At 45.7% G+C, this 12,599-nt stretch overlaps 1 protein-coding gene across 1 annotated transcript; it reads right to left on the bottom strand.

The window, feature by feature from the left end:
• Positions 1-6,376: 6,376 nt before the first annotated feature.
• Positions 6,377-11,334, bottom strand: KCNA4 (potassium voltage-gated channel subfamily A member 4). Its single transcript, XM_054283708.1, has 2 exons — positions 10,891-11,334; positions 6,377-10,083 (listed from the first exon to the last, which is right to left on the bottom strand). The coding sequence occupies exon 2, from the start codon at positions 9,274-9,276 to the stop codon at positions 7,309-7,311; it is 1,968 nt and encodes a 655-aa protein (XP_054139683.1). The 5' UTR covers positions 9,277-10,083; positions 10,891-11,334; the 3' UTR covers positions 6,377-7,308.
• Positions 11,335-12,599: the final 1,265 nt, after the last annotated feature.

The raw sequence follows: 12,599 nt of genomic DNA, 5'->3' as shown, positions 1-12,599 counted from the left end.
TTGAATTAAAAATATTTTCTGTTTCTTCCCTGTGATCAAACCATATTTTCCTTCTCTGTGTGTATCTGCAGCTTATATTTAAGAAAGACTTGAACAGAAAACTATTATTCCTTAGCTTCTTAACCTGAAAACATGCAAGATATCTTCTTTAAAATAATGCCTTGCCATTTTGAATGCAAAGAGGGATCATCTTCCCTCATGCTTGAGACCTGAAAAATAAATTCCTAAATTCCTAAGGAATTCAGGGCAAGTTGAGGGCATCTTTAAAGTACAGACCCACTAATGAAACAGAAGGTGTTTAACCCGAAATACACAGTGTGGGGAACGTGTAGCTTGCATGTGATTGTATTTTTTTCCAAAGCACATCATGGGAGCATCCCTCCTCTATTGCAAAATTCTGCACCAAAATCATACCAACATAAACACAAACAAGCACAATGAATTTTCTCCTTGGCTCTCCTACATGGCAGGGCCAGCACTGCCTGCTATTGACACAAGAAACCCTGCAAGGCATTGGAGCCCAAGGCAGCACACCTGAAACCCAAAGAGAAGGACAGGAGTGATGCTGAGCAGGTCTCAGCTGGTTTTCTGAATGGAAAACTACCATTCATGTCCAGGAGGACAGTTCCAGATCCAGCATATATCACCCCTTTATAATAAGTGTTAGGACTAAGTAACCAATAAAAATAATGTTTAAAAAAAACCCCAACCACAAGAAAAAAACCACCCAAACTTATTTTATTCTGATTGCTAAGAACAGAAGAAAAGCATGTATCTAAAATTAAAGATACCTTTGGCATAGCTCACTGACTCCATCCATCCTCCTCCCTTACTCTGAACACAAATGCCCCAGGAGCAAGAGATTAAAAACAGAGACCAAAATCTCTCTTGAATATGTTCTGTCCCTTCCTACACTCCTTTGTGCAACATCTGTAAAATCCCCTCCACCACAGTGTCTTTTTTGACCTTAAGAAAATAATTTGTTCCTCAATGCAGAGGAGGCATTTCACAGCCCTGCTTCTTTTGAAATGAATGGGATTCAGGTACTGAAAAGCACATTTTGTGAAGGCAGATGTGAGACCTTTTACAGATTAGGAACTGGCAAACTGGAATCTTTGAGGCCTCCCCGTCTGGGATGGCTGCATGGTATTGCCAAGCAAAAAAATCCAAATTTTGTACTCAGCAGGATACTTGTGTTAGGAGTGATCCCTTGAGCAGGTTGCCCTGGAGCAGAGGCTGGGCAGAGCTAAAGAATAAAGCAGGGATTGATTCAAAGCATCTCCTCCATGGATCCACCTTGGGCAGCACCAGAGCCCAGCCAGGGCTGCACCCAAGATGACCCAAAATGGCCCCAAAATGCACGAGCGCTCCCGGGCTCTCTGCCTGGGATCAGTTCTGCTCCATTTGCACCTTGCAGTTCATTGTCCCATTCCAGCTTTAGCCCAGGCAGTCCCACCCTGCTTGTTTTTCTCTCTGCAGCCCACGGTGTTTGTGCTCTGGGGCTGAGATTGGGATCATTTGTCCTTGGTGCCCAGCTGGAGCAGGAATTGTTTTGTCTCCCTGCTCTGTGCACAGAGCTCACCATCCCTGAATGTGAAGCCCAGACCCACACACTAAAGCAGCACAGAATGTGAAAAATATAAAAGCCAAAACCTGAGGCATCATTTGCTCCCATGGATTTACCAGACAGGCTGAAAACCTCCAGGAGCCCGTGGCAGCCCAGCACAGGGAGAACCTTCCCATGGCCCAGCTGAGCCCAGGGAGCCTGGGAGAGGAACAAGGCATGGAACCCTCCCTTAACCTGCAGACTAGTTCACCCAGTGTGCCCCCAGCTTGGTTTTACTGGCAGCACCATAAATGCACAAATGGAGGACATAAAAGGAGTTTTTAACTTACTTTCCCTCAATTTGTGTGTTCTATGAGCTTTTTTCCTGTGATGTAAGCTTTCTCTTCTTGCCTTCTTATATACTTATGTATTTCTTTTCCAAAGGGCCTGTTGCAGAAAAAGGGCTCAAGGCACATTATAATTATACAGGAAAGGATTAAAAATAAGAATTAATTCAACCATCTCAGTACATAATGCTTTAATGATTTTTCCTTCAGAATGTGGAATTCTGAACACCAGTAAGCATGGCAGGGATATGGGGAGTACCTGGGTTTCAGGTACAAAACATTTATGCACTTTAAACCAGAGTTTATCTGCCAATCACTTTTTCCACATTAGATGGTCCCTGTGGAAATTAAAGATGCTCATTTTTACAAAAGTGCCAACTTCTCTATAAGTATTTGTTTCAAATGGAGGTGCAAAAATATGATAAATATGTCAACTAGACCTTATTCTCTGCAAAATCTGATGCATGTAATCATTCAGCTACAGCAAGAGCAAAGTGTATACACTGCCCCATGTCTACTGAAGTTATTCTGTTATTTAGATTATTTAAAGATAAGAAAAATGCATAACTTACATGCTGGATGCCATAGTCGGGGAGGTTTCAATACTTGTTTTTATTTCTTACTGTCTCATGTAGATTAATTAAGTGTTAAAAAATGTTTATTTATTTAATAAATTTAAATAAGTTTTAATCTATTTAATAAATGTAAAGTATTTATAACTGAGCTCAATGACAGTAAAAAGTAATAAAGAACCAGTAAAAAATAGAGAAAGCCAGCAACACAATGGATAAATTATACTTAATTTGAGGATTATCTGTAAATTTAAAGATTATGCTAAAAATTTATTGGTATTCAGCATGAGTTTTATGCATCCAGGATGGCCAGAAAGACAGATTTCATTTTTCAATACTGTGCAAGAAAGACTTTTCAGGAACTAGCTACAAATGGAACAGACTTTCTGATATTTAGCTGGTTTCCCATAGCACATTTATCCTACACTTATGCATAAATATGAAGTACCTCATGTTCTTGGGCAGCTCAGCACTGAATTTTCAAATCTCAAGTCAAATGACTCTCAACACCTGACAGCAAACTTGACAGCAATGTTCCATGTCAGGAGTTACACTCCAACACCCTTCCTTCAAGGTTATGGCCTGATCCCAAACTCTTTCCACGCCAGCACTATGAAAACCATTGTCACATTCCAAAGCTTTACAGGCTGAAAAAATGCTCAAATCCCATTTTTTATAACCACAAGGATGCCTATCAGCATCCCCAAACACCAAAGACACTATTTCCATGAATTAGATGTAATCATGATCACACTGGGGATTTTTATCCCCTGGATCTCCCAGATTTATTCTGCATTACATGAATACCACAGAGGTGGATTCTACACACAAAAAGCTATGTAAGCAGAAGAATTTTCCTTCAAAATAAAAACAAATTATATTTTCCTTCAAATACAAATAAATTGTATTTTCCATCAAATGGAATTAGCCTCTTGTGGAATCAATTCAGAAATCTTAACTGAACACTAAAAACTTTCACTCTAATTGGGTTACACATTTCTTCTGGCATCAAGTTCAGCATCCAGGCTGATGTTTTCAAGGAACCAATGTAACATCAAAAATGTAATAAAGAAAAAAAATATGGATTTTATTAAATTAAAGCCAGCCATTAAATCCAATGCTTCAGCTGGCAAAACTCTCTCCTTATGAGTCTGGCCTTGGCACTTAAGAGATCTATAAAAATACCTAGGAAATTCTTTAAATAAATGCCAGCACACTGTTAACTATCAGACTGTATTTGAAATCAGATTTGGTGCTGCTGTGTTTCCATGAATTCTAATGGAACTCCTCCAAATTTTTTCACCATTGCAAGCAAACCTGAAATATCTCATTTTGCGTTATTTTTAGCTGAAATGTATGTCAATGTGAAATCATTTGAACTACATCAGTAGAACGAAAATGATCCCCAGTGTAAATCCATTCACATCAGCTACATCAGGAATGCATTTCACCACTAGAATTTAAAAATGTAAAATGCCCAAATCACAATAAAATTATTTTTCTGAGAGGTGTCAGTATCACTAGGAAAGGTCTGACAGAATCAGGAGCAGTAATTTGGAGCCATAACAGCTCCATTAAAGGGTTTCTCTGGCACAAAATTTCAACCAAAGTAATACTTAATACAAATTTCTACTTCTTAAAGCACTTGGAATCTTTGGGTTTTAGCATGTTAGTGGTAGGACTTTGGCATGATAAAACTATATTGTGACTGGACCAACAGATAGCTGAAAAATCAAATTACAAAGCCAAGTAGAGCTATTTGCTTCCACTCTGGAATGCACAACTCTTTCTGTGATTCAGAATGCTGACAGCACAGCCTAGCACTGAGCTCTATAGATCCTATTTATCATGACCAAGTGTTTATTCACTGCAGGAGGCTCCAGCATTACCTGAGGACACACCCAGAACATTGCTCTGCCAACTGCTAGGAGCCCCTTCAGTCAGAGCCTCTCCTTCTGAGAGCAAGGTACTGCTCTGAAAACAGCCCAGCATGGACACTGCACACTTGTTTAAATGAACAATGAGTGCTTGAAGAAGTTAAGATTACTTTTTTTTTGTTTTAACAGTCCTGTATCAAGGAAACAGAGCAAAAAACCAGTTTGATATTAATAGCAATCACTATTCTTTTGTGTTACCTATAGAAGGCAAAACCAGCAGAGGCTGTAATGAAGAACAGAACTGTAAATGAAATTGATGCTGTAACAAACTGCATCTTCGAGCACTCCTGAACAGGAGTTTGTCAGCATCTGGTCTCAGCTGTTTATTAAAGCACTCCCCTCATGCTGAGCTCCCTGGCTACAGCACAAATGCATTTTCAAAGTGATTCAAAGAGTTTTCTCCTTTCCATCAGAGGTCTGAAATCCCATCTCTTATGAACCACCTCCCCTTCCAACCAGTCAATGCTGCAAACACATAGAACTTATTTTCCCTAAGTTCTTTATTCACCTGCTCAGTGTTTCTTTCACTCCTAGCTCGTTGCCATGGTCCCAGGCACTAAATGCTCCCTGGTATCAGACAGAACCAGGACCAAGCCATTCAGCAAGAGAACCCTCGTGCCCTTTAGGCCATTAACTGTTATCTGTGAAAGAAACACTTCAGTTACAGGTTTTACAGAACACTCATCCTCGCTGCTGATATTGACTCTGTGGAAAAAAATATTTAGCACGTTGAACTCAGGTCAGCTGGAGTGAAATGTAACATTAAATTTTGGCAAATGCCTATGTATAAAATCACTGAGTCACTTCACTCAAAGTGCAGCTGGGATTGACACCACCACAATAAAAAGGAGCTCTCTTTAATGCTTCACATCAAAAATATAGTGAAGCCTGCTCAGTGTTTTTAAATTAGGAATCAGACACTTAAACACACATTTTGAAGCAGGGCTCAGCACAACGCAGTCTTTTGTGTGTTGTCTTTTTTTTTTTATTTTTCTGCAATGCAAAAGAAGACAAGCAGAGAAACTTTTCGAAGAGACTCACAGAAAAACTATGAAGGCAAAACCCAACCATTAAAGAGAAGCCTGTGTCTGCAGCTCTGTTTGGTGCCACTGGATTCAGCAAACAAGGCTTGTCATGTGTAATATCATGGATGCCCAATTCAGAGTGCATCTGTTGTTGCTGTAAGTCAGTCACCAACAAGTTCTCCCTGCAAAAAACTCTCCATCTCCACTCAGCTTTAAATGAACATAGCAAACTACTGTCATTCTGTGGTGTTGCTAAGTCCTTTTTCCTTCCATAACAGCCTGTCCCAGACCTTAAAGTGCATATGCCAATTTGGTTCAAGTTTTATAATCTGGAATGTTCCACAGTGCCTCTTCAAAAACAGTGACGGAATAATTGTGCCTTCCCTCGGTAATGGCAAGTCTGAAAAAGCCTTGTTCTGAATCTATTATTTATGTTGTATGCAGCAATATCTCACCTATCTCATTCTGGACTCTGGAATATACTGCAGGCCAGCTAATCTTTACCTACCTGAACCTCCTAGGAAGGCCAGTGGGAGGTTTTGACACATAGCAAAACATAGCTGGCCTGAAAATCAGTGAAGAGAAACCATGGAATGCTTTCACAAGGACTCCATGGGACCCAATGTGTTCCTTTTGAAACCCCAAATGCCTGGCTTAGATCTTAAATGTTGCTTCAAATATACATGGGTGAAAGCTGTAATCAAGGGGAATTGCAGCACCAATAATAGCACATTATTAAAAGTCAGCAATCCTCAATTGTCAGCACTGTAACAACTGAGTATCTTATTATTTCTACGTGCTCCTCCCATACACCAAATTTCCTCAATTCTGACAAAGTGCATGTACTAATCGTAGACTCTGAATGCTAAATTAAGCAGAAAAAGACAAAAAAAGATATAAATTAGGTTGGTATTTCTTGAGGGCATCAGTAGAAAACACCGATTTCAAATAATTTTGATTAGAAAATTTTACTTCACAATCCTTTTCCAGATCACAGATGTTCATAATCAAAAAGTGTATGGAATTGATGTCATGTCAGCTGTTTTGCCATCAGCATCACAGAGGAAGAAGAAACAATAAAATATGATGCAGAATTCACTCTCCCAATGATTGTCATTGAACTATTACATTAGTAAACATTCACAGTATGAAGTCTCTTTCGATATATCTCCAGCATATAAAGTAGTGCAAAAAAGCATTCCAGTCATTTTGCCTTTGCAGTCAGACCAGGTTTAACAATTCTCTTACTTCATTTCTTTCATTATTAGACAACAAATGCTGCAATGCCTCCAAAGAGAGTTATAAAAATAAACAATTTCTGGAGGGTCAACAGCCTTTCCAAAGTAAATTTCCAGTTAAAAACAAGCATTATAGATTTCAAGAAAAAAAAATTTAGATCTATCTTCTGTAGAATATCTTTTTACAATAAATTTACCATTTGAAAAACAATGACTATGGTATCCAATGATTTATGGTAGCTGCTATTAAAGCACTGATAAATAGATAAATGACTACCAAACTTCATTGTTTCTTACATAGTAAATACCTCTGAATGCCAACTTTTACCACAGAGCTGTTATTAGTGATGTCGACAGTTCATGCACCCACTTTAAAACTGACTTGGTTTTAATAAATTTTTCAGCCTCATGTGCAAAACACTTGCATTCTAATAAAAATATAAAGTCTGAAAATTTATCAGATCTAGCAATCCTTTCCTCAAGTTGTACCACTTACTTGATATGTAATACATGTTCAGCAATGCTTTTTATTTGTATTTAACCATTAAATGGCATACTACTGTATGCTGCAGACTCTTGTTTGCATATTTCGTTATTTTCACTGCACTCTTTAATGCATAAATATATTTGGAAACGCTCAAAACTACACATCAGTTTCCACAGAATTTGAATTTACACAGTTTTTCTTCTCTGACTCACTGCTATTCCCCGTGTCCTGACTTTTAGTCTCCTTTACACAAAGAGATTCTTTAACTCCTTCTTCCATCTCCAAATACTCTGACTTATCCTCTGTGGATGAAGATGATGCGCTCCTAAATTTCTTCAGTAAATTTGTAGGGAGGTAAGGGCAACTGACAGCATTTTGCATCATCTGCGTGTGCTCTTCGTTCTCAGTTTCTCTGTGGTAGAAATAGTTAAAATTGGAGACAATCACTGGCACTGGTAAAGCAATGGTTAACACTCCTGCAATGGCACACAGGGACCCGACTATCTTCCCACCCACGGTTATGGGTTTCATATCCCCATAACCGACCGTAGTCATGGTCACTACGGCCCACCAAAAGGCATCTGGGATGCTTTGAAAATGGGTGGCAGGCTCGTCAGCTTCTGCAAAGTAAACAGCACTGGAAAACAAAATGACTCCGATAAAAAGGAAGAAGATGAGGAGGCCAAGTTCCCTCATGCTGGCCCTGAGCGTGTGACCCAGGATCTGCAAACCCTTGGAGTGCCTGGAGAGCTTGAAGATGCGAAACACCCTGACCAGACGGATGATCCTCAGGATGGCAAAGGACATGGCCTGCTGGCTGCCCTGCTCCTGCGCCAGGTCCGTGCCCAGGGTGATGAAGTAAGGCAAGATGGACACAATGTCTATAATGTTCATGACGTTCTTGAAGAAGTGTGCTTTGCTGGGACACGCAAAGCAGCGCACTGTAAACTCGAAGGAGAACCAGATGATGCACACGGTCTCTACAATGAAAAAAGGGTCATTGAAGATGGTGTGCTCCCCAGCGTCCAGGCGGAGAGACTCGTTGGAAAGCCCCTTCCCTAAGCTCAGGGACATGACGAATTCCTTGTCATCTCTGAACTCTGGTAAAGTCTCCAGACAAAAGATGACGATGGAGATCAAAATGACCAAGACAGAGACAATGGCGATGCCTCTGGCTGGACTGGAGCTTTCCGGGTACTCAAACAGCAGCCACACCTGCCTCTTAAACTCATTCTCCGGCAAAACCTTTTCCTCTTCCTCTTTGACAAAACCTTCATCCTCCCTGAACTTGAGCATGGCCTCCTCCCCAAGCTGGTAGAACTTCACCTCCTCAGAGAAGATGTCAAAGGGCACATTGACCGGCCTCTTCAGCCGGCCGCCGCTCTGGTAGTAGTACAGGATGGCGTCAAAGCTGGGCCGGTTCCTGTCGAAGAAGTACTCGTTCCTGAGAGGATCAAAGTACCTGCCCCTCTTGGCTGGGTCCCCCAGCAGCGTCTCCGGGAACTGAGCCAAGGTCTTCAGCTGGGTCTCGAAGCGCAGCCCCGACACGTTGATCACCACGCGCTCGCAGCACTCGTACTCGCTGTAGCGCACGGAGCTGTAACCCCCAGGGCCTCCCCCATCATCGGGCGGCTGGTCCGAGTAGGAAAACTCATCCTCCCCATAGTCATCGCTGTAGTAGAGCTTCCCTTCCTCCTCGTCGTCTTCATCCTCGTCTTCGTCCTCCTCCTCCTCCTCGCTCAAGTCCTTCAGTATCCTCTCCTCGGAACCACTGAGCGGCAGCAGCTCAGAGCAGGGGAAGGAGGCCCCACACTCCCTGCTGCCCAGGTGGTGGCTCCTCTTCTTGCCCTTCTTCCTCCTCTTGCCGCTCTGCCGGCGGGGCAGGCTGCCTGAGCGCGAGGAGGAGGCCCCGCGGGCCTGCTCCTGGTGGTAGTGGTGGTAGGGCCCCCCTCCGCCCGCCGCCCCACCTTCCACCGCCGCCGTGGCCGCCGCCACGGCCGCCGCCGCCGCCGCCCGGGACTGGGCCAGGCGCTCCCGCTCGCGGGCCCGCGCCTGGGCCGCGTAGCCGTAGGGCATGTGGGTGTTGCAGCCGGAGCTGTCGGCGCTCACCATGGCCACCTCCATCCTGCAAGTCTTGTTTTGGTTTGTGGGCGCTCGCCCTGACGAGGTTTTGCACTATTTACAGCGTGACTTTGGCAGCCGGGAAGTTCAAAGCCATCAGCATTCGGAGGGCGGTCACCTGCGCGTCGAGCGGGGAAACATGGTGGTAGCGCTGAATCTGTACTTTGGAAAACCACAGAGCCACATCTTCTTGTTCTCTGGAAGGTTTGACACAAACTACTGTTTAGCTAATGAGAAAAGATGAAATTCTCAGATTGGGCCAGAGAACAGCTGAGACCTTGTTCTTCCATCCACCAAGCCCCTTTATTTTCATTTATCTCCTGCAGCCATCACAGCTGTACCTGATCAGAATCATGACTGCCTCGCAGGCTATAAAGGCTGCATTCCTCAGGGGAAAGAAAAAAAAATATGCAAACCAAAGGGTACCTGTTCTCCACAGATGGTTTTAGCTCATCATTGAAACCAAATGCAAATAGTCTCTTTCCTCATTATTTGCTCCTGGTAATGCTTTGGCCTAGCACACTTACTGTTTAATGTCATTTCTTGGAGAGCTGAAGTTAATTCCAGCCATTCACTTCATTTACACAGTGAGGAGGTCTTTGCAAATCCTTTCTTCAGCCTGTCAACAATGTCTCAAACCTGGGAGCAGTACCCAGGGCATCAGCAGCAGCGGTAAGAGGAGGAGGAGGCGATGGAGGAGGAGGAGGAGGAGGAGATGAAGACTGAGAAACTGGCTCTGAGGTCCCCATAGGACACAAGGGAGTGGATGGGTCACCCTTTGGTTATGGTCATGCAGAAGAAGCACTTAACCTGAGGCACATGCACAAACACACAAAAATAAAAACAAAAAGGGAAAAGATTGGATTGTTTTCCTAAAAGGTCACACCGATCAAATGAAACTGTGTCATCTATTACCATGGCATTCAAATCTTCTCCTGCCCACACTATTCACACTTCTACATTACACACACACCCACATCACATGCACAGAGATTTTGAACGACTCCGTGGGTAAGGATGTGGGTGGGTATGTCACATATATATAGAGACAGATACAAAATCCCCACCCATATAAGCACTTGCATCCATACACAAACATATGCATGCTCCTGAAACACCAACACACATAAACACCAATAAAAATACTGCAACACACAGTGCATTCAGGTCTTTGAGCACATACGTAAGAGATACACCTACATATATCCACATGAAACATTAAAGAATAAATGTATCTAGACAAAGAGCTTCTGTTGTATTTGCAGAATCAGGTGCGGGAATGTTACATTTTAATCTACAGCAGAATCGTGTTTCGATGACAATGAACATCTCGCTGGATTTAATTTGAGAATGGGCACGTACAATGCTCAGCCAAGTGAAAACACCGTGATATGTCAAGAAAACAACTGCAGGTGCACTGAAGCAACATCTACATGCAAGCACACACACCAAAAAATACACAGCCCCTCACACCCCCCTTTGAAACAGAAACCTCATCTATAGCCACATCTATTAATACACGAGAGAAGGTGAACACGAACTATTAAATGACGCTATTTTTGAAACCGTACCTACGTGCCATGCAGAAGAAGACCCTAAAAACGCCGTTATACTTACTGATCCCAGGCAGAGAAATAGCAGCGCTGTTCCCGCTGGTGTGAGCGCCGGGTGACAGCGGTGCCGAGGGGCTGCGCCGGCTGATCCACACTCGCAGGTGCCTGCGGTCAGTGCGCACCACAGGTTGGCCACTTATTTGTGCCCCTTCCAGCCGGGTGCCGGGGCAGCGAGCCGGGGCTGGGCGCACCGGGCACCGCCGCAGCCGCTCCCGCTCGCCTCGGCATTGGCCACAAGGCAACAACAAGCGAGGCTCTCGTCCCCACGGGGAAAACGAAGGCGCTGTGCGTGTGCTTGTCGTGTGTGCTTGTCGTGTGCAGGGGCAGGCGCGATCGCCGCTCTCCGCAAGCCCGGCTCTGGCGGCAGGTCTGTCAGTAAATAAATCAGCGCTGGCTAATCCGTGCGCGGAGCCGGGCTCCGGCGGGGCTGCCTGCGAGCGGCGCCTGCCCCCGCCGCGTCCGGGGCTCCGCCGGCTGCCGCCCGCTCCATCCACTTGTTGGGTGGTCCCAGCCCGGGGGGACGCGGCCGCGGAGCCGCCGGCCGGAGCGCGGAGAGCGGAGCTGGCGGCCGAGGGAGCCGGGAGATGACGGGAACCGGGAGATGGGAGGCGGGAGCGGGGCCAGCCCGCGGCACCGCGCCCCCGGCGCTCCGAGCCGGCCCTGTTGCTCCGGAGCCGCCGCCCGCCGCCGCTGCCACCGCCGCTCCCGGCCCGCCGCCGGCCCCTGGCGGCCGCCGCCCGCACTGCGCCGCGCACGGCTCGGCACGGCTCGGATCGGCACGGCTCGGATCGGCACGGCACGGCTCAGCACGGCTCGGCTGCTGCCCCCGCCTCGCCCCCCGCGCCCTGCTAACGCCGCAGTGATCGCAGTCGCTGTGCCCGCGCTGCCCAGCCAAGCCAAGCCCGCTCTCTGCTCCCCTGGGCGTGCCCTGAAGGAAGAGAAATGCTTGGGTTGAGGGTCGCTCGGGTCCGGGTTCCGATAAATTCCAACAGATTGCAAAGCCGAGCCCGGATCAGGTTTCCCAGAAGGAGAGGAGAGGTGGCCGCAGCTGCGCGCCGCTGCCTCGCCCGGCCCCGAGCCCCCCGGCCGGACGAGCCAGCATTGCCTCTGCTCCTGCAGCCACCTCGCAAATGAAGCCAAATCAACTCTCAGCCCTAATTCTGCACCTGAACAGAAAGCCGGTCCTAGTTCATGGCTGGAGGGTGTGTTTGGCAGAGTTAACACCTCTAATGGCTGCACGGATTCCCTCTCCCAGCTGCAGCACGAGCAGGGCATAGACTGCCTGCTCCTTCTGCACCTAGAGAATTGCAGCTGTGGCACATTCCACTCTCTGCAAGGGATGGCTGTGAAAATGCAGCTTGGCCATATTTAACACCGCACCTCCAACTCTACTGTGGACACTCCTGCTTCCCCTCAAGAAAAAAAAAAAAAAAAAGACTGAATCGAGAAGAAATCAAAGGCAGCGCTCACACCAGACACTTTGCCTCAAGGTGTTTGCAGCTGGAGGCAAATCCAGCATGCACAGCAAGTGGGTTGGGCATTTCTTTCATTGCCGAGGTGCTCCTTCACAGAGAAACCTCGAGAGCCTGGTGGCTATTTGCCTTTAGATCCCCAGCAGCACAACCCACATTATCCATGTGGGTCATGATGCATCTGTGTCTCTGCAGCCCACAGCAGTGACTGCCCATTCCCTCCGTCCCACTCAGGTCAGTG

Source organism: Melozone crissalis, unplaced genomic scaffold (assembly GCF_028551555.1).
Source record: "Melozone crissalis strain CALT ecotype California unplaced genomic scaffold, PUWL_Pcris_2 ptg000038l_1, whole genome shotgun sequence".
In the NCBI taxonomy this organism is placed as follows: Eukaryota; Metazoa; Chordata; class Aves; order Passeriformes; family Passerellidae; genus Melozone; species Melozone crissalis.
This window is presented reverse-complemented; position numbering and strand designations above follow the sequence as displayed.

Coding starts and splice junctions, on each gene's coding strand:
- KCNA4 (XM_054283708.1), bottom strand. CDS start 9,276: ATGGAGGTGGCCATGGTGAGCGCCGACAGCTCCGGCTGCAACACCCAC.